This window comes from Manis pentadactyla, chromosome 14 (assembly GCF_030020395.1).
Source record: "Manis pentadactyla isolate mManPen7 chromosome 14, mManPen7.hap1, whole genome shotgun sequence".
Lineage (NCBI taxonomy): Eukaryota > Metazoa > Chordata > Mammalia > Pholidota > Manidae > Manis > Manis pentadactyla.
In genome coordinates, this window is record NC_080032.1 from 18,078,998 (window position 1) to 18,103,465 (window position 24,468).

General features: G+C 34.6%; 1 protein-coding gene across 3 annotated transcripts in view; it reads left to right on the forward strand.

Annotated features, from left to right (window-relative positions):
* The window catches only part of MED13L (mediator complex subunit 13L), a 322,750-nt gene that overhangs the window by 178,657 nt on the left and 119,625 nt on the right, over nt 1–24,468 (forward strand). For all 3 annotated transcript variants that reach the window (XM_036929473.2, XM_036929474.2, XM_036929475.2), the window contains one exon: nt 12,540–12,623. In XM_036929473.2, the coding sequence (XP_036785368.1) occupies nt 12,540–12,623 (84 nt within the window). The remainder of the gene's footprint in view (nt 1–12,539; nt 12,624–24,468) is intronic.

Here is a 24,468-nt window from a genome sequence, read left to right on the forward strand (position 1 = left end):
TTTACTATAGAAATTAAGGTAACATTGTAAACTTCACACAGAATAAGATAATTTCATTTCTTGTTGCTATTGATTGGGACTCAGGTAATACTATATTGATGTTCTGTAGAATATTTTAAATTCTAAGTAATATGACTTCAAATATTTTATCTTTCATTTATTAATTTCTGTTGTATACATCCAGCCAGTGTCATCTGTCCATTACAAAAAACCTTACTGTTGCTTACTCAAGAGCATATTCCATTAAGGTGTCAGAAGTTAACATATCTGGCTATAATTTTAAATGTCTTTACATTTCTAGATGTCTGTTTCTTCACTGCCTTCAGAGACAGGAGATATTTTGGGTCTCATCTATGTCAATTAAATAACCATATGACTTGGGTGAGTGACTTAAGCTTCCCGAGTCCCTGTTCTTTCCTTATAATATGGTGAAAGATAGTTTTGCCCAGCACAATACCTTTCTCATTATAAGAGCTCAGTAAATGGTTAACTGCTGTCAATATTAGCTAATGTAAGTATTAATGCTACTGTTTTCAGTTGGACACTTTAAATTCCAGTCTGTTTACCCAGCTAATGCTGGAATCCCATTCTATAATATCATTTTTATGTGGTCATCGATCCTTTCCTTGGATACTTCTGGTTATGCGAGCACAGCTTCCCAAAGGAATTTGTTTCATTTTCGGAGAGTACTCATTGTTAGAAAGAAAGTCTTTTCTTGTGTTGAGCAGCAATCTGTCTCTGTGTTACTTGCATTTCTTTATCTTAAATTTATTTCTTGGAGGTCATATATAATTCATCTAATCCTTATTCCATTTGGTGACCTGTTCAATATCTTTATCCCCCTCAGTTACTATTTTTCTTGTTTATGGTCCCTATCATAAAATGTTGTTTCTTTCCTTCCCCCATCCTCCAACCTTCTAGATATCTTTCTAGTCAGTTTCACTGTCTTCATTTAGATTGATACTGGCTTACTTTAAGACAACATAAGTATTTCATGAAGTGTTGCAGTGGCTCTTCATCAATCAGGTTAGGTTCAGTTATGCCACAGTAACAAAAGACCTGAAAGATCTTACTTTGTTAGAACAGCTAATGCTTATTCTATGCTGCTTGCCCACTGTGAGCCATTTGCTGCAGCATTGCTTATTTCCTCTTCTCTCTAGGCAGGAGCCATGCTGATGGGGCAGCCCCTGTCAAAGACTTGCTGGGCTCCTGTTAGAGGGCAAAGAGCAGTGGCAAAACATATAATAGCTTCTTGAAGCCCCCGTTCAGAAGTGGTGTATGCCTTTTCTGCTCACATTTCAATGGCCAAGACATTTACCACCAAGCTGAAAGTATTATCCATCAGTGGGAGGTACCAAAGTCACAAGGCCAATCTTGATATCAGTGGGACAGGGAGAGAGAACACATTTTTGGGAAAAAGATACAGTCTACCATACCTCTTAACTGAGGACTTCTTTCTCCCTTCTAATAATTTATCCTCCAAACAGATCGTGGTTATATTATTAAAACACACATCTTTTAAAAACTTTGAGCCATATTGTCTTCTTTTAGTATTTTCTTTACTTGTGGTTTCTTAGTCAGAACTTGACTGTCATCTGAGAGTGTTTAGGCCTTCTAAGTTTTATAGTTCTAGATTGTGCAGTCATACTTATTTTTCATCTCTTCTGGGAAAGTAAGTTTGCTTCCTATTTTCTTAATAATTTCCCCCCCTTTTTAAGCAAAATACCCAGAATTGTAAAATACCATTAATTTAGTTTTTACTTATACAGAATTTCAGCTAATATAAGTTGACTCTTCCTTCTGACCCCTTCTCCTTCTCTGTCTCTCTCTCTCCAATAATTCAGGTTGTGAAAAGCCAGGAAATGTATGCAGCTCATATCACCCAGACGTTTTAATACTGCCTCAGTGATTTGCACCACATATGGGGCTTATGAAAATCTTGCTTTTGTAGCCTTGTAGAAATACTTACGATGTCTGGCATAGTGCTGACAAATTGACATTATATGTGGTAGTATCATTTTAATTTTCTTAAGGTTTTCTAATAAAACATGTAAGCTGAATTTTGATGTAAAGTTATTTTTTTTCTCCTCTAGAATGCAAATCATTGCTTTGCACACAATAGAAGATTTCATGGGTCTTTTGAAGCTGTTAGACCCTATCCTGTCCATACTTACTTGGGGAGACTTTAATCTGTGGGTATTTGACATTTGTAAACGTTATGGCTCTTCAGAGTAGTGCACTGGTGCTGCTTTTCTAATGGATTGTCAGCATATTCACCCCATGATAGTTTATAACACAGCTGCAAAATTGCTTTTGGCTCAGAGCTTCTTGGCTTGCCAAGAGTTGGTGTTTGGAGTGAAGATAGTCATTTGGGAAAGCACAGTAAAAATAACATGGAGAATATTGAAATTATAATTATGATAATAACATTGTATTTATAAATTACTAGCTTTCAATACCCTGTGGTATTGTGATCGAACAGGGGTGATCATCAGAGATCAAATGAGCAATGTCCTTGGATGTGTTGGTTCAAGGATTTTGAAATAATAAATACATTCACTAGTGCATGCTGGTAGGTAAAACCCTAGTTGAAGAAATGGTTATATAACTTTGCAACATTCAGGGTCTTCGGGTGTACTGTGATAACAGGAGCAGGAGATGAGTAATCAATAAGTTGCCATTTTACTGAATTGCAGCAGTGTGCAGTTCTCTAAAGGAATATGTAAATGTGTCTGTAGATGTAAGGGACATACAGTTTAAAGGAAGAGACACTATGAACATAGACATTAGTGAGTGAAAGTACATCTTTAATTGTAAATGTCTGAAGAGAACATGTTCACCCTAAGACTGATCAGTTTATCTATTTATTTAATATTTTTTATGACAGGGAAAGGATTAAGACTTTAAATTTTTTTTAATTAAAATTTTTTGTGTGTGATTGGAGAATGGGATTAGGCACTAAAAGTTTGAAACTAGAGGAAAGAGATGATTCTTTGGAATTGCATTAGAATGGATATTTCAGATGAAATTAGGCCTACAAAAGAGCTTAACCTTACAGAGATTCTGGACAGATAGAAATAATAGGGTTTGCTTGATTAGAGGAGACAGCATCTACTAGGGCACAGTAGGAACCAAGTCAGGAAGATAGAAAGGCTCAGTTGAAAAAGGTTTCTTGAGCTCCTAAATTATATAGGTTTCTTTTGTTTGGTTGGGCACTGGGAGCTCTGTAGTCCCTGTGAAGGAGACTGCTTTGCATGCGTGTTTGCTACAGACTGGAGTGTTAATGCATCAGAAGCAGAGTCTGAGGTGCTGCTGAGGATGCTCTGGTGTGAAGCTACTCAAATTTGGTCTATTTGAGCAGCTCTGTAACTAGCTGATAACACTAAGGTGCAGTGTGGTTCAGGGCGTGGGAGAGAAGTACTCACTATCTTGGACTTTTTAACCCATGAAAACTGTCCCATTTGCATAATTTCAGGGGCACAGAAGCAGCCAGAGCCAGTGGTGGCTGCCTTCTAAACCTCCCAACTGTCCTGTCTAGGGAGCGGCTTGCTAAGTGTGGCTATGGCTGCTGCTATGGCACTTGAAATCTGACAACAAGGTCTGCACATGGCATGGGGATTAGAGATTGGGGTTTGCCAGCTTTGGATTCAACTTGTTCTTGCAGTTAATTATTTAGAGCCATATGGCATGACACAGAAACATTATGTGTACCCACACACACAACTTGATTTCATTTTCATTTTTCAGCAGCCACAGCCTTTTTTTCTTAAGACCAAGTTTTGGGAGATAGTAAGGGCTAGTTATTTCGAAAGAGATAATACTTTCCTAGAACTGTTACTTGAAGAATATTGCAGGAATCACACTGTGATTTTACAAGATAAGTATTGTACTACTTTAGAGAATTATGTTCTATCTTAATAGTGAGGCAACTTTGAAAATGTCAATTATAATGATTGGGGTTATTGAGTGAACAACTGGGGTTAACTGACACATTTTTAACACTATTTATTCGTTGATGTTGATTTGAAACAATTTTTGGCAGGTGAAGTTTGTCTAGGTTCATTTATTTGTCAAATTAAATTTAAATTCTGCCCCTCAAAAATGATAAAGGTTGGTAGAATATAAAAAAGAAGAAATTACATTTCTGGTATTCTTTAGTTTTTATTTTCTTTTTAATTTTGGTAACATTAATATACACTTACATGAGGAACATTGTGGTTACTAGATTCTGCCCCCATTACCAAGTCCCCACCACATACCCCCGTTAAAATAACTGTCCATCAGTGTAGTAAGATGCTATAGAATCACTACTTGTCTTCTCTGTGCTATACTGCCTTCCCCTTGCCCCCACCCTACATTATGTGTGCTAATCGTAGCACACATAATCGTGCTTTTTTTCCCTTATCCCTCCCTTCCCACCCATATTTCCCAGTCCCTTTCCCTTTTGTAACTGTTAGTCCATTCTTGGGTTCTGTGAGTCTGCTGCTGCTTTGTTCCTTCAGTTTTTGCTTTGTTCTTGTACTCCACAGATGAGTGAAATCATTTGATACTTGTCTTTCTCCGACTGGCTTATTTCACTGAGCGTAATATCCTCTAGCTCCATCCATGTTGTTGCAAATGGGAGGATTTGTTTTCTTCTTATGGCTGAATAATATTCCATTGTGTATATGTACCACTTCTTCTGTTTTTTTTGGAGGTGGGCAGATACCTTTATTTATGGCACTCTTCAAAAACAGATCCTTTTCATGTATCAACTATTGTAAAAATAAATTGCAATTAACTTCTGGTTGTGTTTTTCTATTTATTTTTTATTTTGGTATCATCTACAATTACATGAAAACCATTATGTTTACTAGGCTCTCCCCTTCACCAAGTCCCCCCACATACCCCTTCATAGTCACTGTCCATCAGCGTAGTAAGATGCTATAAAATCACTACTTGTCTTCTCTGTGTTGCACAGCCCTCCCCATTCCCCCCTCCACATTATACATGCTAATTATAATGCCCCCTTTCTTTTTCCCCACCCTTATCCCTCCCTTCCCACCCATCCTCTCCAGTCCCTTTCCCTTTGGTAACTGTTAGTCCATTTGTGGGTTCTGTGATTCTGCTGCTGTTTTATTCCTTCAGTTTTTCTTTGTTCTTATACTCCACCTATGAGTGAAATCATTTGGTACTTGTCTTTCTCCACCTGGCTTATTTCACTGAGCATAATACCCTCTAGCTCCATCCGTGTTGTTGCAAATGGTAGGATCTGTTTTTTTTCTTGTGGCTGAGTAATATTCCATTGTGTATATGTACCACATCTTCTTTATCCATTCGTCTACTGATGGACATTTAGGTCGCTTCCATATCTTGGCTATTGTAAATAGTGCAGAGATAAACATAGGGGTGCATCTGTCATTTTCAAACTGGAGTGCTGCATTCTTAGGGTAAATTCCTAGGAGTGGAATTCCTGGGTTGAATGGTATTTCTATTTTGAGCATTTTGAGGAACCTCCATACTGCTTTCCACAATGGTTGAACTAATTTACATTCCCACCAGCAGTGTAGGAGGGTTCCCCTTTCTCCACATCCTTACCAACATTTTTTGTTGTTTGTCTTTTGGATGTTGGTCAACCTAATTAGTGTGAGGTGATATCTCATTGTGGTTTTAATTTGCATTTCTCTGATGATTAGTGATGTGGAGCATCTTTTCATGTGCCTGTTGGCTGTCTGAATTTCTTCTTTGGAGAATTGTCTGTCCATATCCTCCACCCATTTTTTAGTTGAATTATTTGCTTTTTGTTTGTTGAGGTGCATGAGCTCTTTGTATATTTTGGATATTGACCTCTTATCAGATATGTCATTTATGAATATATTCTCCCATACTGTAGGATGCCTTTTTGTTCTGCTGATGGTGTCCTCTGCTGTACAGAAGCTTTTCGGTTTGATGTAGTCCCACTTGTTCATTTTTCCTTTTGTTTCCTTTGCCCGTGGAGATATGTTCATGAAGAAGTTGCTCATGTTTATGTCCAAGAGAGTTTTGCCTATGTTTTCTTTTAAGAGTTTTATGGTTTCATGAGTTACGTTCAGGTCTTTGATCTGTTTCGAGTTTACTTTTGTGTATGGAATTAGACAGTAATCCAGTTTCATTCTCTTACATGTAGCTGTCCAGTTTTGCCAACACCAGCTTTTGAAGAGGCTGTCATTTCCCCATTGTAATCCTTGGCTTCTTTTATCATATATTAATTGACCATATATGCTTGGGTTAATATCTGGACTCTCTATTCTGTTCCACTAGTGTGTGGGTCTATTCTTGTACCAGTACTAAATTGTCTTGATTACTGTGGCTTTGCAGTAGAGCTTGAAGTTGGGAAGCAAGATCCCCCTTGCTTTATTCTTTCTTCTCAGGATTGCTTTGGCTATTCAGGGTGTTTTGTGGTTCCATATGAATTTTAGAACTATTTGTTCCAGTTTGTTGAAGAATGCTGTTAGTATTTTGATAGGGATTGCACTGAATCTGTAGATTGCTTTAGGCAGAATGGCCATTTTGACAATATTAATTCTTCCTACCCAAGGGCATGGGATGAATTTCCATTTATTAGTGTCCTCTTTAATTTCTCTTAAGAGTGTTTTATAGTTTTCAGGGTATAGGTCTTTCACTTCCTTGGTTAGGTTTATTTCTAGGTATTTTATTCTTTTTGATGCGATTGTGAATGGAATTATTTTCCTGATTTCTCTTTCTGCTAGTTCATCATTAGTGTATAGGAATACAACAGATTTCTGTGTATTAATTTTGTATCCTGCAACTTTGCTGAATTCAGATATTAGTTCTAGTAGTTTTGGAGTGGATTCTTTAGGGTTTTTATGTACAATATCATGTCATCTGCAGAGAGGGACAGTTTAACTGCTTTCTTACCAATGTGGATGCCTTTTATTTCTTTGTGTTGTCTGATTGCCGTGGCTAGGACCTCTAAGTACTGTGTTGAATAAAAGAAGGGAGAGTGTGCATCCTTGTCTTGTTCCTGATCTTAAAGGAAAAGCTTTCAGCTTCTCACTGTTAAGTATGATGTTCACTGTGGGTTTGTCATATATGACCTTTATTATGTTGAGGTACTTGCCCTCTATACCCATTTTGTTGAGAGTTTTTATCATGAATGGATGTTGAATTTTGTTGAATGGTTTTTCAGTGTCAATGGAGATGATGATGTGGTTTTGTCCTTATTTTTATTGATGTGGTGCATGATGTTGATGGATTTTCGAATGTTGTGCCATCCTTGCATCCCTGAGATCAATCCCACTTGATCATGGTTGTATGATCCCTCTTTATGTATTTTTGAATTTGGTTTGCTAATATTTTGTTGAGTATTTTTGCATCTGTGTTCATCAGGTATATTTGTCTGTAGTTTCTTTTTTTGTGGTGTCTTTGCCTGGTTTTGGTATTAGAGTGATGCTGGTTTCATAGAATGAGTTTGGAAGTATTCCCTCTTCTTTTAGTTTTTGGAAAACTTGAAGGAGAATGGGTATTATGACTTCTCTAAATGTATGATAAAATTCAGTGGTGAATCCATCTGGTCTGGTGGTTTTGTTCTTGGATAGTTTTTTGATTACTGATTCAATTTCATTGCTGGTAATTGTTCTGTTTAGATTTTCTGTTTCTTCCTGGGTCAGTCTTCTTGGAAGGTTGTATTTTTCTAGAAAGTTGTCCATTTCTTCTAGGTTATCCAGTTTGTTAGCATACAGATTTTCACAGTATTCTCTAATAATTCTTTGTATTTCTGTGATGTCTGGTGTGATTTTTCCTTTCTCATTTCTGATTCTGTTTATGTGTGTAGATTCTCTTTTTTTCTTAGTAAGTCTCGCTAGGTAGGGGTTTATCTATTTTATTTTCTCAAAGAACCAGATCTTGGTTTCATGAATTTTTTCTGTTGTTTTATTCCTCTCAATTTTATTTATTTCTTCTCTAATCTTTATTATATCCCTCCTTCTGCTGACTTTGGGCCTCATTTGTTCTTTTTTCAGTTTCAATAATTGTGAATTTAGACTATTCATTTGGGATTTTTCTTCCTCCTTTAAATAGGCCTGGATTGCTATATACTTCCCTCTTAGAACTGCCTTTGCTGCATCCCACAGAGGTTGGGGCATTGTGCTGTTGTTTTCATTTGTCTCCATATATTGTTTGATCTCTGTTTTAATTTGGTCATTGATCCATTGATTATTTAAGAGCATGTTGTTATGTCTCCATGTGTTTGTGAGCTTTTTTGTTTTCTTTGTACAGTTTATTTCTAGTTTTATACCTTTGTGATCTGAGAAGTTGGTTGGTAGAATTTCAGTCTTTTTGAATTTACTGAGGCTCTTTTTGTGGCCTAGTATGCGGTCTATTCTGAAAAATGTTCCATGTGCACTTGAGAAGAATGTGTATTCTGCTGCTTTTGGGTGTAGAGTTCTGTAGATGTCTGTTAGGTCCATCTGTTCTTTAGTTTTTATACCTTAGAATTATCTCTTAAAAATATTTGCTTAATTCTGTTCTTCAAGTATAATTAAAGCATATGGCCAGTAGTGCTAGTGTTTCTAAACCTTTTTTAGCATCTCTGTGATTCCCTAGTTGATGAGTGTCTCCTGTGGTTTTAGACTGGAGAGGTGATGGGCTATAAAGAAATGAAATATGTAGGTTTTTTCTCCTTCAGACATTGAGTCTCACTAGCAGTAGCACATGCATACATGCAAGAAAATTCAAGTCAGTATGGAGCTGCCCATGATGAGTGGCTACAAATAAGAACAACAATATTATCATATTGTGAATAGGAAAACACTACTTGGTGTATACCATTCATTTCTCAGATACTTTCTGAGCACCTACTAGTATAGAGCAGAACATAAAGCATATTACATAATAGATGTGTAAATATTTGTTGAATGTTGCCAGTAAATAATACTGATAATGTGTCTGCCCTTAGATTGCTCATAGTTTTGAGCCATAGAACTGAATCATTATAACTCAGCAGTGAAAGTGTTGGTTTGTAATTGTTACAGTGCTGTGCAGGCTCATCTAGGGCAGGAAAGATGAACAGATTTAAATTAGAGGAGGAAGGGATAGAGTGGAATAAGAGAAGGATTCCAGGCCAAAGCATGGTTGGTAGTGATTCATGGTAGTATTTAGTATGGAAGTTGTTACTGAAGGATCTGGTTTAGAGAGTTCATCATCCCTCTGGAATTGTATGCAGTGTTTTGTCCTTCCATGTATTTTCAGGAGAAAGAGTTTATTAATAGTTTCCCTTATATTAAAAAAAAAAGTATAGAATCATGAACCAAAAATGATTGAGAACCAAGGGTTTATTAGTACTTTAGTGTAGTCCCACATATCAGTCAGGTAGTAGAACATACCCCCTCTTTTCTCATTTCCTCCCGTAACTTAATGTACCAAGTGGAAATAACTTTTTGTACTGCCTGGTCTTGGAGGATCCCTGTGTATCTATATCCCTGTCTCTCTGTGTGTACAGTGTGTGTGTATATATGTGTGTGAGTGACAGAGAGAAAGAGAAAGGGAGAGAGAAAGTGAGAGAAGTTTGTCTTGTGGACCAGCCCTTGTTGAGCCTTAGGAGACTGAAGGGTGTAAAAATTTATAGTCCTAGTTGCTGATTTTTTTTTACCTGTTTCTTGAGTAAAGAGAAACTTTTCCCTCATACTTACCCATCTCTATATAACTCAGCAAATAATTCTCTGTTGGGTTGGGGGTCAGGGCAGAGAAAAGGAGCAACTCTACTCATTTGGTCCCAGCCTTCTCTGAGGGACTTAGTGACCTTGCTTTCTGCCATATCGCTGCTGACAACATGACTGGTGATTGCTCCCTTATGCAGAGTACTTAGTACTTAGAAATCCAGTACTTAGAAAACTAAGTGAAAACATTAATTCATTCAGCAATTCCATGTTCTCATGTTTTCCTTTCAGTGTGCAGGGAATTGCTGATCCCATACAACCTGATTGACAGTTGAAAATCACTTAAGTCATTTATGGCTTACATTTGGAACCACATGGTTTCAGATTGAAGGATCAGTAGTTTCCATGGCTGTTTTATGTGTTAGTGATAATAACCTCTTGTTGATATTGCCTGACAAAGAAATATGATCTGTAGTGGGAACTCCAGGAGATATATTAGCACAAAGAGTTAGACTCTCAGCACTTCATTGGTTTTTTTTCTTGTGCTTTTGTGCTTGAGTGGTCTTGTTTAGGCACTGTTCTACCACTCCCAAACCCTTGCTTGTTTATTCTAGAATGAAATCAGCAAATATAATCTGTTTCTTTTACTTCATAGAAGTACAAGGGTTTTAAAACAAACTTTTACAGATTGTCCTTTATGCAGAGATATTTTATCTGCTTTTCTTTTGTATTATACTGTCTAAAGCCTTGGGTTTTTCTTCCTGTAAACTATAGATTCATGTCATTTTCTCTGTTATTGAATAAATGATTCTTTTGAATTCTGACCTTCAAGACATATGTGAGGGAATGACTACTTTATTTAAAGTGGTATTTATTAAGTGAGGATGTGTGTCAGTAGAAGACAGTGTTTAGTGTTTGATGTGATTCTGTACACATTACATATCCAATTGCTTTCATCCTAAGCAATATCAATTTTAAGATACACATTCAATTTAATAACAACTTTTGGAGACTAAAGAAACATTAAGTAGACCCATCAATTACAGGATGCATCTAGACTTTAAAAATGAGAAAAGAATTGAGAAAGTGACAGCATGAGTATCAGGATATGGTAATAGTTAAATATTCTGGCTCTGTGATCAGATATACTTTGTTTTAATCCCAGGTCTGCTGTTTGTTGATTAGCTGGGTGACCTTGTCTGGGTGACATTCTTCATGTAGAAAAATTGACATGTAACATCTTTTTCATATAATTATTACAGTAATTAAATGATATACTGTACCTGGTGATCAAGTGAGGTGGTGGTAGTACTGATTCTAGTAGAAGTATTGGCAGTATTAATGGAGGAAGCAAACCGATACCAAACACTAGAGGTTTTCAGAGGAAATACCTACATACATGTAGTCTAGTTTAAAAATAAAATTTACTCTCTTAGCTGGGGAATAAACTGTGGAGATGCTTTTTCCACAAGCATCCACTCAAGTTTTGTTTCTCGAGTACTTTTACCTTACTGGGTACTCTGTATTTCCTATTCTAGCCTTAAGGGAGCACATAGTCTTAAACTCTAATTTGCAAGTTAATTTATAATCTAAGGAAAACAGATGGGTTTACTTTGAAAATGATTTCCTTCATTGTAACAAGGAAGACTATTGTAGAATTTCATTTTCAAAATGAAGCCAGTTGAAGCCAGTGACTTTTTGATGAATCAGTGCTCCCAAGTGGCTCTGCCCATAGCGAGTTCCATTGTGACCAACAGAAACTATTGCCATTTACTAATCCATCTAAACTGTAATGAGTTGGGTGAAGATTTGAATTGTTTCCATCTTCTTTGATGGTGTTGAAATTACAGAGGTAAAAGTCACATGCAGAATTGCCTGAATATTGCATAAAGCATTGCTATACAGCTCTTTCACTGGTAAGTAGACCCTCGTGTAGAAGAATCACATCCTGATTTCTGACAGGTTTTCTACACAGTATGTGTCATTTCATTGAATAACATTAGAGATTACTGTATTTCATCAATTTTAAAATGCACATTTTTCTCTCAGATTTTTATTATTTAAAATCAGGGATACTCTTTACAAATGATGGCATCTCACAACTAGCCAGATGGCAGGTATGATATAGTCATCACTTGCCTGCATACAAGTTAACTTGGTCATAGCTGTCTATATTGTTGTCACTTCAATTGAATTTTGTGCATTTTTGGTACTATATAACTTGAGTTCAATTGCCATTTAACATGTCTTCAGAAAGATTACTCTGATTTGACACAAACAGTGTATACAAAAAGGCATGGAAAGAGAAGCAAGGCACAACTTAGGTGTGAAGAAAACAAACACTTGTTATTGAAGAAATGACTGCAGATTTCTTGTTTTCTTGCAAAGCCATGACTCAAGTGCTTTATCATACCTACAAAAACCTAAGTAGAAAAGGCTCTGCTAGGCTTTTGATACTGAGATCCCTGCTAAAAGATTTCCTATCACATGCCAAACAAGAAAGAGCCAACATTAAAATTTGCAAAATGGGTGTCGGTGGCTTGGAAAAATATTGCTCAAGGTACTTTTAAGAAATGTTGCCTGCATTCATTCTTGAAGAAACAAGACTTGAAGTAATGCAGAGGTGTGATTCAATTTGAGATAATTCAGATGTTTCAGAAATACACTAACTAGTTAATTTTTTTATAAGTGCAAGAATAATATATAATAAAAATCTATTCCCAGAGCCAGAAGTTCTTTCAGTAAATTCAATGTGAACATTTTAAATAAGGAAACATTTTGACAGTTAAAAAACTGGAGGTGCTTTTTATTTTCAGTGGTGTATCTCAACTGTGATAATTGATTCAGTGACCTGCTGATCTGTTATTGAAACTCTAAAAGTAATTCTTGTTGTAATTATTGTAGGTGCCTAATGGATAAGAACTTCGTTAGGATCGGGAAATGGTTTGTTCGTCCCTATGAAAAGGATGAGAAGCCAGTCAACAAAAGGTGAGTCTTTAGAATGCTCTTGGTTTTTTGGTTTCTTTTTGCTTGACCACAACTATCTTTGGGGAAGAGGTGGGTGGGGGAAGCTTTTTAATGTATTTTCAGTAGGTTAGATGTACTAAAAGAGATTCCTGGAACCCCTTTTTATTAAATAGTGTGTTATTACATTTTTGTGAATATTAAAAGTTGAACTAGAAAGATTATCAGTAACACATGTCTAAGCCTCTTACTGTCCTACTATTTGGAATTGAAATATTCAATTTAAATTTTTCATTATTCTTCTATATGTTTCTTCCTTAAAGTGTTAGATGGCATAACTTTAAAAACAGTAAAGTGAATTCAAATGGTGACAGTATTTATAGCATTGATTGATACACCTTAAAAGTCAGTCAATGTATACTTGACAGTTGACAAACCTGGACTGTGAATTAGTTTTCCAAACAATCTTACACTTTTGACTGTCATTTATTATATACATGCCTTTAAAGGAAGACCATGATAATAAACAAGCATGGAGTTTCACATCAGTCAAACCAGAAATAAAAACAACCCTCAAAATCAAATATTTACTTACCTCTGAACATAGTATAGATTTAATTGGAATCACGAGTTGGTGGTGATTATTTTATTTCCGAAGAACAGGGCACACAATCTTGATTCTGTTTTATTATTTGTGAACTTGCCCCAGGCTAAGGGTTCCAGCTCTCTTGGCTGCAGATAAGAGCTCTTGAAGCCTTCTGTGGTAGCCTTAAGTTTAAATTTCTAGGGTAGTTTGCCAGAATTTCAGTTGGCAACTCCTGCCTCTTTTGGAACCTTTACTTTCTTAACTTCATGTTCCTACCAGAGATTTAATTAGCAGCTTCCTCTCCAACCTGTGTGTCTTAAAGCTTTGATCAAGTGATTGTGGAATCTTGCCATTAACCAAACCTTACTTGTGAAAGTTGGGATCTCAGATAAATATAAATTAGGGACTGACTTCCCCCCTACCCCGCCAAATTACCACGAACTACCTTGAAATATTTTCCCATTTTTAGTATATTTAAAGTCCTTTAGGATTCATAAAAAACTATATTTAAATAGAAAGTGGATATTATGTATACCAAAGTTTGCCTGAAAAGGATAATAATGCTTTTAAAAAGGTACCAGTATACATGAGTGTATAAAAAAGTATGATTCTGTTTACTATTGATTTGATTGATGGAGAATAATTTTTTAAAAAATTTATATTGGTTTGGCCTAACGTGTATGTTCCATGGATATAATTAATCTTAGTGTTTTCCTTAAATTTATAAAGGAGTTAGATTTTCTGAGCAGTTAAAGTTTTGGCTTTTATAAAGTTGATGAGTCTGAAGTGTTATATATGGGATTGATTACTTTAGCTCATACATCTTCTAACATTCTTAGTATGCCTCTCCATGCTTACAGTGCAGTCTCACATCTGGTCACTGATAAATTTAGGACCTAGTCCTAAAATTTTTAACCAATATGTATAGGTGTTTGAATGATGATTTGACAGGGATTTGAGGATGAAGAGGAAATGTAGAAATAAAATAGGGATTGAAGGAGTTTCAATTAGTATTTTAATAGTGAAAATATTTAAAAGTCAAGTGTAGTTATCCATCTATTTTATATAGTTTATATGTCTTTTTACTTCATTTAGATTCTAAAAGTTCCTAAGTTTAGCAAGCCAGATATAAATAATACATACAATATATTTGACCTTGTGAAATTGGGAGGCTGCTGATTTCTGAGCAATGTAATTGAGTTATTTTTTTATTTTTAGGTTTTATATTCATGATTGGATGTGGAACTTTATTGTTATATAGAAATGTTAATGATTTTGAAGAACTGTGAAGACATTTTAAAAAATTATAGAAATTTTAAAACCAAAAATACAATGTAGAAAAGTTGGCATTTTCTAAAATAAAACTTTATTAGGTGTAATAACTTTCTCCATTTTTATTCTCTGGGCAGAAAATGGAGCCTTTTGTTGCATGTTGAAATAGGATCTCAGTAGTCAAGTCATTTTGGATGGACAGAGTTCACACTTTGGAAGAGGGTATTTAGGACTAAAAGATTTGGAACCACATCCTATACCTCTCTTTACAAGTTATTTTCTTTTTAGACAAGTTGTGTAGTTTTTCTGAGCTGAACTTCTTTTTTCCTGTTAATGAGTTGATAATTACTTTCTTAAAGGGTTATTGTGAAGATTAAATTAGATAATTTATCTGGCTGGTTTAAAATTTAGTTGAGAAAAGGCAAAAACTAATTTTCTTTAAGCTTAAATATTTTGTGTGCGCATATCAATTTAGTGACCAGTAAAGAGGAAAATTTGCTACCAAGTGCTAAACAAATTGTATGTACAAATTAATATTTTTAGAAATGCTTTTATTTGATGCCATTAGATACAAGTAAAAATATACTTAGAAAAATAGTATTCTGAACATGAAGTAAGTTTATGCTAGCATATAGATACTTTTGCTCAATAGATTAAAAATATGATTTAACACACTATATATTTTACATAGAGCCAAAGTAATTATAATAGTGGTGACAAATGAATATATGATGAATAGGTTTCACCTCTTGGATTAATAGCATGATATTTCTTGAGCTATAATTTCCCTCTGTATTGATGCAAAACTAAATAAATATATACAAATAAATAACTAGGCAGGTCCAAAGATAAAAGAAATTTATTATTATCATTTTTTCTTTTATCCAAAGATTAAAGAAATTTATTGTTATCATTTCTTCTCTATAGTGACATATCTTTTATTACTCATATCCTTGGGATATAATAAGTAGGAAAGAAGTTTGGCTTTGTCCTAAAGAATTGACAACTAATATCAAACATAGAAAATTTCTGGCTTCTAAAGTATATTGAACTTGAAAAAGCCTTTGCTTCCAGAATATTCTTAAAACAAACCTATGAAAAATATATTATTTTAAAATAATTCAGAAATTATCCCAGTCATGGAGATTCTTTGTACTGGAAAGGTATTTATTTTCTAATTTAGTCTAGTTTCAGCCCACATTCAAGATACCACAGAATTTGATCTCTATATATTTTGTCTTTGAATGCCACTTCTAGCAAAATAATTGATTGCCCCAAATAACAGTTTGGACCTTTGATCTTTTCTGGTATCAGGTGTACAGGCAGCTAAGTTAACACAAATACCAACTTGCTAGTGCATTTTCTGATTCTTAGGCAAACCTGCCCTGCTTTTGGGTGATGCTCCAGATACAGCCTCACATACTTTCACATATTCTAATTATTTTTGTATGTTCTCTTGACAGATATGCACACACGCGCATGCACATATAATTGGAACTATGTTAATTTTGACTGCTTTTGTGTTGTTTCATCTGGATATTTTCTCTACTCTTAAACCTAGGATTATTTCATTAATTTCTTTTTTATAGTCTTATGCTACCAACGTACATACTCAAGAAAAGTCCTTTATCTTTTTATTTTAGTAGCAAAAAAAGGATTTTGTATAACAAAATGAAATGTTTTGATGTAGGAGAATATTTTTAGCACTCTAAAACATACCTTCCATCTCTTCCCTCATCTCTCACTTTTCTTCCCATCCTCCTCTTTGCTTTGCTGTTAAAGCCATCTGTGTATCCATCTAGAGATGCAAAGATGAAAAGGCAGGAGAAGGGATCCCTTGTCTAGAGGAAAAACAGACATGTAAGCAGATATGGAGTGAAAGGTAAAGGGAATCTCTTCCAAGTATCCAGAGAGATAAGAATCATTGGTGATAATTATTCAGTTTTCTTCATATATTTACTTTGCCTATGTGGTGCCTTTTGCCACATATCTGTTCATAAGGGGTAGCTGATCAAAATCTGTTAGAAGTTAATGGCACAATTTTGGTTTATATAATCATGCATAATGGTTTTACAGTTTTTTACTGTTTTTAGATCTATAAAACAAAGCATTTTCTGCTAATTTAATAAAAGATGTATCAAAAGATACTATATATTTTGTCACTTGAATTATTTGGGAATTGTGTGGAAAGTAAGAAGAGGATGAGGTTAGAGTCCTGGTAGGCATCAGGATTTACACGAAGGGTAGAGAAAGAGGAATACATAAAGGAGACTAAGGAAAGTCAATGAGAAATGAGACCCAGGAGGACTGGTGTCACCCAAACCATAGATTTTTAAAGTTTCAAGATGAATCAGCTGTGTCTGCCTTAGAGGCCATGTGAAATACATACTAAAAGGACTAATAGATTTGGTGACAATATAGTCATGGTGACCATAATATGAACTGTTCATGGAGCAGTGAATTTCAGATGGCATTAGCTTGAGGTACAAATGGGAGCTGAAATGAAGATACTGAATGTAGAGTTCTTGCTGTATTCGTTACATATAACTGCCAAGTGAAAAACTTGCATCTGGGGAGGAGAGGAGACAAACATTTACTAAGAGCCTGTAATAAAACTAAGTGATACTGTCTATGGTTTTAAAAAGTGTCTTTTCTGTACCAGACACTTAAGGGAAATTTCAAGGACCAGTTCAACCAGAGGTAATGTTTTATATGCTTTCTAGGTAGCTCTTTTACTTTTTTTTTCTAAACCTAAAGTTATCATTAGTTTCTGTCTTTTATTTTTGCTTTTAGTGATCTAAAAAGTATGCAATAAAAACTTACATCCTCAACATGAATAATTGATTTTCATATGAAAATAAAATGTTTAAATATATAGAATCTCATAGCATCTCAATAGCATGTGGGAAGTTTAACAGCAAAATATTTGTGCAGTAGGAGATATGCCATGTTTTTTTAATATACTAGAGAGGTTGGGGGAATATTGTTGTTATAATTCCTTTTTAAAATTCCTGCTTAGAGGACTGAAACAAAACTGGAAACAGAGCTCTCCTTGTTCCCTAGACTATCCATTCAGAAATATGAATGATCTTCCATTAACTATTTGACCTTGTGGGACTTAACTGAATTCGTCTGGACTTTAGTTTTAGCATTTATTATTTCGAGAATGTCTTGCATTTTTCAGATTCTCTGATTTTAGGAAGATTGTTGTTTAGACATGTCCCAAATACATGTACTTGTGCATGTATATGTTCATGTGCATGTATAATCTTTCCTTCTTCCTTTATCATCAGAAGCATTTGGTTCTTCTGTAAGCAGAAAGTAACACCTTTATTTACCAATAGAAGGGATTTGATGTTACTTTTCCAAAGCATCTGAAAATTTTAAAGAATGTGTTTGGAGAAGGCGATTGTGTTAACTTCAGTAATGATGTTCATAATTATATTAGAAAGAGGGGACGGGAAGTTTAGGTACCAAATAGGAGTTAATTTGAGGTGCTCTTCAATTTTATAACATAGCTGACTATATGTTTTTACTTCGTTGAAGATGTCTTAGCTAAAGGCCACTTGGAAAAAACAGTTGAGTCAGGACATGAATGAATGGAGGTTGAAATGATTAACCTTTTGGTAACATGAAGGGGAGGTACTGTCAGTTTGCTCATACCTCTCGTCTCATTTAGGATGTTGTCCATAGTAAGATTTTCCCATCATGTAAACTTTCAGAACTGAATATAAGCACCATAGGAGTATATTGCAGTATAATGAATAGGCTATTCTTGTAGATTAATTAAATTGATTATTCTGGAAATTAGCTTCATTTTAAGTCGAATGCTTATATTTCACCTGCTTTGTAAAATAGTTTATTAATTCAGGGTAATTTGTTGAAGTGTTTTAGAGTTCAGAAAAAGTATACAAATGTATATGCCTGGAAGGTAACTCTCACTCCTAATTTCTCATAGCATCTCAATAGCACGTGGGAAGTTTTACAGCAAGTTAAAAACAGACATGTCTAAGAGAAATGACTGCTTCTGGTTTTATTATATTACCATTTTTAAAATTTACACATCATTTTTTTGTGTTTTTATTTGTAGGCTGTGAAGGACATGGGGACATTTTCTTAATTTTAAGTTGGAAAGTTTCAGCCACACTAATTATAAAATAGTTTTCCAGAGTGGCATAAAAATAATGTGACTCTTGAGATTATTATTTATAATTTCTTTGTATAGTGTACCATTTAATTCCTGCTACTTAGATTATTGAGCCTAAAAGTTGATTATTACCACCATACATTTCTTAAGTGAACCATTGGTTTTGTAATATCAACTGATTGGTTTTGAATATATCATACTTTTCACCGCTGTTTAGTTTTTAAAATAATAGTTAAGATTTAGTGAAAATCATTACAGGTGATAAAAGAAGGCAGATTCCAACAGAAGTACTAAAAGTAAGAATAATTGACAAAAGTATGTTTTATTTTTGATGTGGTAATTTTCAGTTCCACAATCTCTATTGGATATTTTTTGCTTCATTTTCTCAGCTAATATTTCCTGTTTTTTTAATTCATTATTAACACATTAGCACATCATTAACATTTTCATTTGTGTTCTTAAACATAGTTGTAATAATTGTTTTAAAATCTTGAATAAAACACCTGGATTATCTCCATTGTCTTTTTTTCTTGAGAATGGGTTAGATCTTGCTGTTTCTTCATCTGTTGAATAATTTTGAATTATATTTTGAACATTGTAAATGATATAGACTCTGTATTCTGTTGTATTTTCTGAAGAACGTTGATGTGTTTTTATGTTTGTTTTTTAAGTACACAGTTAACTTTAGTTGAGCTTAAAATCCCAACTTTTTCTCACCTGTGGCTGCTAGCAGCCAAATTTTCTTGCTTCTTTTAGTTTAGAGTTTTTCACCCTCATCACGATTCCCTTGATGGTCTGGATAATTGTGTGTTGTGGGACTGTCCTGTGCATTGTAGGGTGCTTAGTGGCATCCCAGACCTCTGCCTGTGCAATACCAGTAGCACCCTCCTCCTTCACTTGTGACAACCCCAAATGTCTCAAGATATTGGGAGACTTTCAGTTTAATATTTTACTTAATTGATTAAAGAAATGACATTGGTTTTCTCAGAAATTCCACTGTCTGAGTGATATAAATTTTCTTCAAAATTTTTTGGTGTATATTTTTTAAAAAGTATTAATGCTTATAGACTCATATCCAAAATTTATAAACATTACATCTTTTTAAAATAAAAAGGCATGAAAGGTCTATATTATTTCTTTTCTGAGTTGACATTTATATAAAGCCTTGTCCTTAGTCATTACTGAACAGTCCTTATTAATTTCCTTTAAGGGAGTGAGGAAGGATGAGAAATGAGACAGGAGAATAAGAGGAAGGTGTGTCCAGGAAGTGACCAAACCAAATAGGGGTCTTTCTTTGAAAGGTGTGACCAGAGATCTAAATCAAATGTCTTCACTGTGGCATCTGTGTAATGTGTTGGCAGTAAGGGGAAAGCATTATGGAATAGAGTTAGATTTCAAGACATTTTTTCTTCCCCATGAGACAAGAATGTTCATTTCTTAAAAGAAGATTTATGAGTGTTGCTTTTTGGTTGATTTCATATAATTTTCTTCCAAATATTTTCCCTTCATCAATTTAATGAAATATAATTTAAAATGTTAAGAAGATTATATAAATAAACTTCCCTATACTGAAAACTACTAAGTGTAGGTTTGTGTATTTTTTTTTTTAAGAGTGGAGATCCTTTAGAACTGACTAAAATAGTGTAAATAAAGTGGCTAGCAAAGAACCTAACGTGGTAGTTGTTTTAATGGTGGTTGATTGCTACTAGTAGTGGAGATGGAAGTAGTAATATCTAGAAAAAATTAAATACTTATTTAATGTTTTTGGTAATTTTGTGAACTGGAGGAATCTTGCTATTTAGGTATTTTTAAGTCATTTTTTACATGCATGATTTGCATTAAATGATTTTATTTCTACTATGTCTTCCTACATAGCAGCAATATGCTATATAAGAAATGTCATGTAGTATATTTTACCCCTGAAATAGTGACAAGATCTATTTTCTATTTTTGAAGAACTTTTCTTTACTTAATGTTTTAAGATACGATGTAAGCACCTTGATTCTAGTATGAGTTTGAAATATCTTGCTTATTAGCTTTGTAGTTTTGTTGCCAACCTTTTATGGGATTAAAGGAAAAAATTTGGATAGTACATAATATATTATATAATCATTTGGTTTACCTCTTTGGTGTATGTGGAATGTTAGAGAATACTATAAAAAAACCAGTGTGGTTTGTAGGAAGTATTGAATTTATATCTGAGAACCTCACAGTAGTGATAATGTACTTCATTTAGGTTTTTATTAATAGTTGTGTGAGGTTCAAGTGTTTTAATATTTATGGCTAAGGAATATGGAAAGCTGTGTTAAGATGAAATATTCATTTATGTAACTGAAGGCTCCTCCTTGTTATTGTTAGTATCTGGTCTGTTACAGTCTTCTGCCCATGGCCGTCTTCTGACTTCATTCAGTTTCTCCTGTTAGAAGTCAGTCTACCCTATGTACACTTCTGTTAGACTACTTTTGATGAGGCACTCTCCCATATAAGAACATAATGTGGTGTCAGCTGCCTTTAGCATGTTACCCACCCGAACTTCATCTGGCATTCCTGCTCCCCAGGAGAAGCCTTTTTGTTCGACTGGAATTGCCCTTCCCAGTTTCTAACATGGTCTGAACTCCTTTTCTCTTTTGTTCATGTTCTTTTTTTTCCCCCACCCTTCCTGTCATCTCTGGCAACTCATTAGCTTTGATCTCTCTTTGAGCTGCTCCCCTGAGGCAATTTTTCTAGCTTTTTTTTTTTTTACTGAGATTTTATTAAATCTATAGATAAACTTGGAAGAATTGACATATTTTTGATATTGACTCTTTCCATAAATGTCTCTCCATTATTCTTTGTTCTCTTTTTTTTTTTTTTTTGAGAAGGCATCTCTCATATTTATTGATCAAATGGTTCTTAACAACAATAAAATTCTGTATAGGGGAGTCAATGCACAATCATTAATCAACTCCAAGTCTATTTCTCAACAGTCTCCAATCTTCTGAAGCATAACGAACAAGTTCTTACATGGTGAACAAGTTATTACATGGTGAACAGTGCAAGGGCAGTCATATCACAGAAACTTTCGGTTTTGATCACGCATCATGAACTATAAACAATCAAGTCAGATATGATTATTTGTTTGATTTTTATACTTGATTTATATGTGAATCCCACATTTCTCCCTTATTATTATTATTATTATATATATTTTTAAATAAAATGCTAAAGTGGTAGGTAGATACAAGATAAAGGTAGAAAACATAGTTTAGTGCTGTAAGAGGGCAAATGTAGATGATCAGGTGTGTGCCTATAGACTAAGTATTAATCCAAGCTAGACAAAGGCAACAAAACATCCACAGATGCAGAAGATTTCTCTCAAAACAGCGGGGGTGAGGTTCTAAGCCTCCCCTCTGTTGATCCCCAATTTCTCTCCTGATGGCCCCCCTGCGACTGTGCCTGTCTTAGGTTGTTCCTCCCTTGAGGAATCTTACCCGTCTCTGGCTAACCAGTCATCTTCCGGGGCCATACAGGGAAATGTAAAGTTGGTAAGTGAGAGAGAAGCAATATTGTTTGAAAAGGTTAGCTTTTTACTTCTTTGCAGATTTATGCCCCGTGGCTTCTATGCCCAGCATTTGTCTTGAGGTATCTTTACCACTTGGAAGAATTATGATACTCGGTAATTTTTTATATGAGGCATGAATTCTACTAAAGGGTTGTAATTAGGAAGGAAGAAGAAAAGCTATAGAAGTAGCAGACGGAAGAAAACATGGGAAGATTGATTATTTCTTTGACATATCTTCTTGTAGAGTAACTTCAGCATGTATAGGTTTTAAACTACTAATTAAATTGCACACATACATTAACATAATAGGAATACAGCTACATAACAAAAGCAGACCTACAATTACCAGCCATATCCAATGAAACCAAGAAAACCAGTTAGGTCCCCTAGGCATTTGTGAAAACTTATCAATGATATGATGGATATTGTCTAACTGAATTTGAATAGTTTGAGAAAAATCAGACAAATTAAAACAACCCATTCCTGGGAACTGTTCACATCCCATATGTTCTTTTAACAGTAGATTGTCTATAGTCACACGATTTTGGAGCACTGCAACTTGCACTTCTCCTAATTCTTGGTTGAGTTCCAACAGTATAGATCCAGTCAAATTTGTTGTTTTACTGTATGCACAGGCCAGCTTAGATATCTCCTTCTTCATTCCAATGGCAAGTCCAGGAACCGGTGGGATGAATGCAGCTACAACTGCAACAGCACCAGGATCTTTGTTGAAGTTTTTTGATGATCATCTTCTGGAATGACTCTTCCAGAGGATGTTGATGTTGGAAGTTCTTCTTCATATAGTATCTTAATTCGTTTTCTGTGTAGCCAAATTAGACTTTGATCCTCTGTATAAACACAAACAAACCCTTTGCCCATACTTTGATCTGCCCTTTATACCATTGTGAAGAACCTATTGGAGATCACCACACAGGAACTGCTTTTTTTTTTTTTAAGATAAAGGAATATTATCAGAAAAATGTATCTAGCTTTTTATTTATCAATAGTATGTTTTTACTATTATTCTTGTTCATTAAAAAATTTTATTCTTCTCCCAAATTTGTATGAAGGAAATAAGGATTTAGCCTCCTTCCTGCTTTCCCATTCCTATATCTTTCAAAAGAATTATACCTATTTTAGTGTCTAGCATGCATCATTATTTTTCCTTGTATTCTACTCAACATATACTACAATTGCTAGTACAAAGGATGTTACAGGTTTGGTTGAGCTGAATGGAACATAATGCTTCCATTGTAAATCTGGTTAGTTTGTTCCAGGATTAAGGTGGAAAACGAGGAACTAAAAGTCATCTAACATAAAACAAAATACTGAGTTTTGCCATTAAAACAAAAACATTCTTTACCATTCTTATCTTAAAATGTGATCCTTTAAAATGTTGTATTTTATAAATGACTTGAAATCTTTTATCCGTGTAACTACCAGTTTTACATGAGTTTTTTCCTTAGTATTATTTACTGTTGAGCGGTTTGTTCAAGTTTGTGCAGTTGGCCTTTTTACAATGGTTACATTAGTTCAGGTGTTCCCTAGTAGAAAGCATACTTTAACCCTGTTGAATTTTGTCTCCCATTGCTAGTCTACAAATTGCAATTCTTGTTAAGTAGAAACAACCTTATCACGTTTTGAGTTCTTGACATTCCTCATAGGAAGAAGGAGGGCTAACCTCTCCGACTAGTTGTACACAGAAGAGCTTGAGGGAGCATTGCTGGGCAACATTTGAAGGATTGTTCTGTACTGCTGAAATCAACCAGTATTGCCTACACAGTGTTACCTGGTACTGAGAATATAAGAGAGCAAAGGAACATCTTAGTATGTATAATTTAAGACTGGGCTAAATTAGCTGAGATTAAAAATTGACTGTGTAGAATGCATGTTTCACTGAAAGAAAAACGGGACCGCTAGCTGGAGAATTTTGAGCTTTGTCTCAGTGGTCTTAAAGCATTGTATCAATTTTAGTATAGCATGTCACCTCCCCTCCATTGTTTCTTATTTATAATTTCAAAGTCTAGAATTTAAGCTTTCTATCAGAGGATGGTTCACATCTCTGAAATAATTTTCTTCTGCTAATGATTTTTTGTGAACTTAAATTAGTAGTATTTCTAGGTCTTAGTCAGACTGTCAAAAAGAAATACCATGCTGAACTAGAGTTCCTTAGGGAAAGAACAAGACACTGTGATACCCCTTAAACACTCAGTATGTGAAAATGGAAAAATTTGGATTATATGCTTTTACTTTCTAACTTTATTTCTGCAGCCCTCTCTTTACCCCAGTCTCTAAAAACTTACAGTACTGGTTTGGAACACAT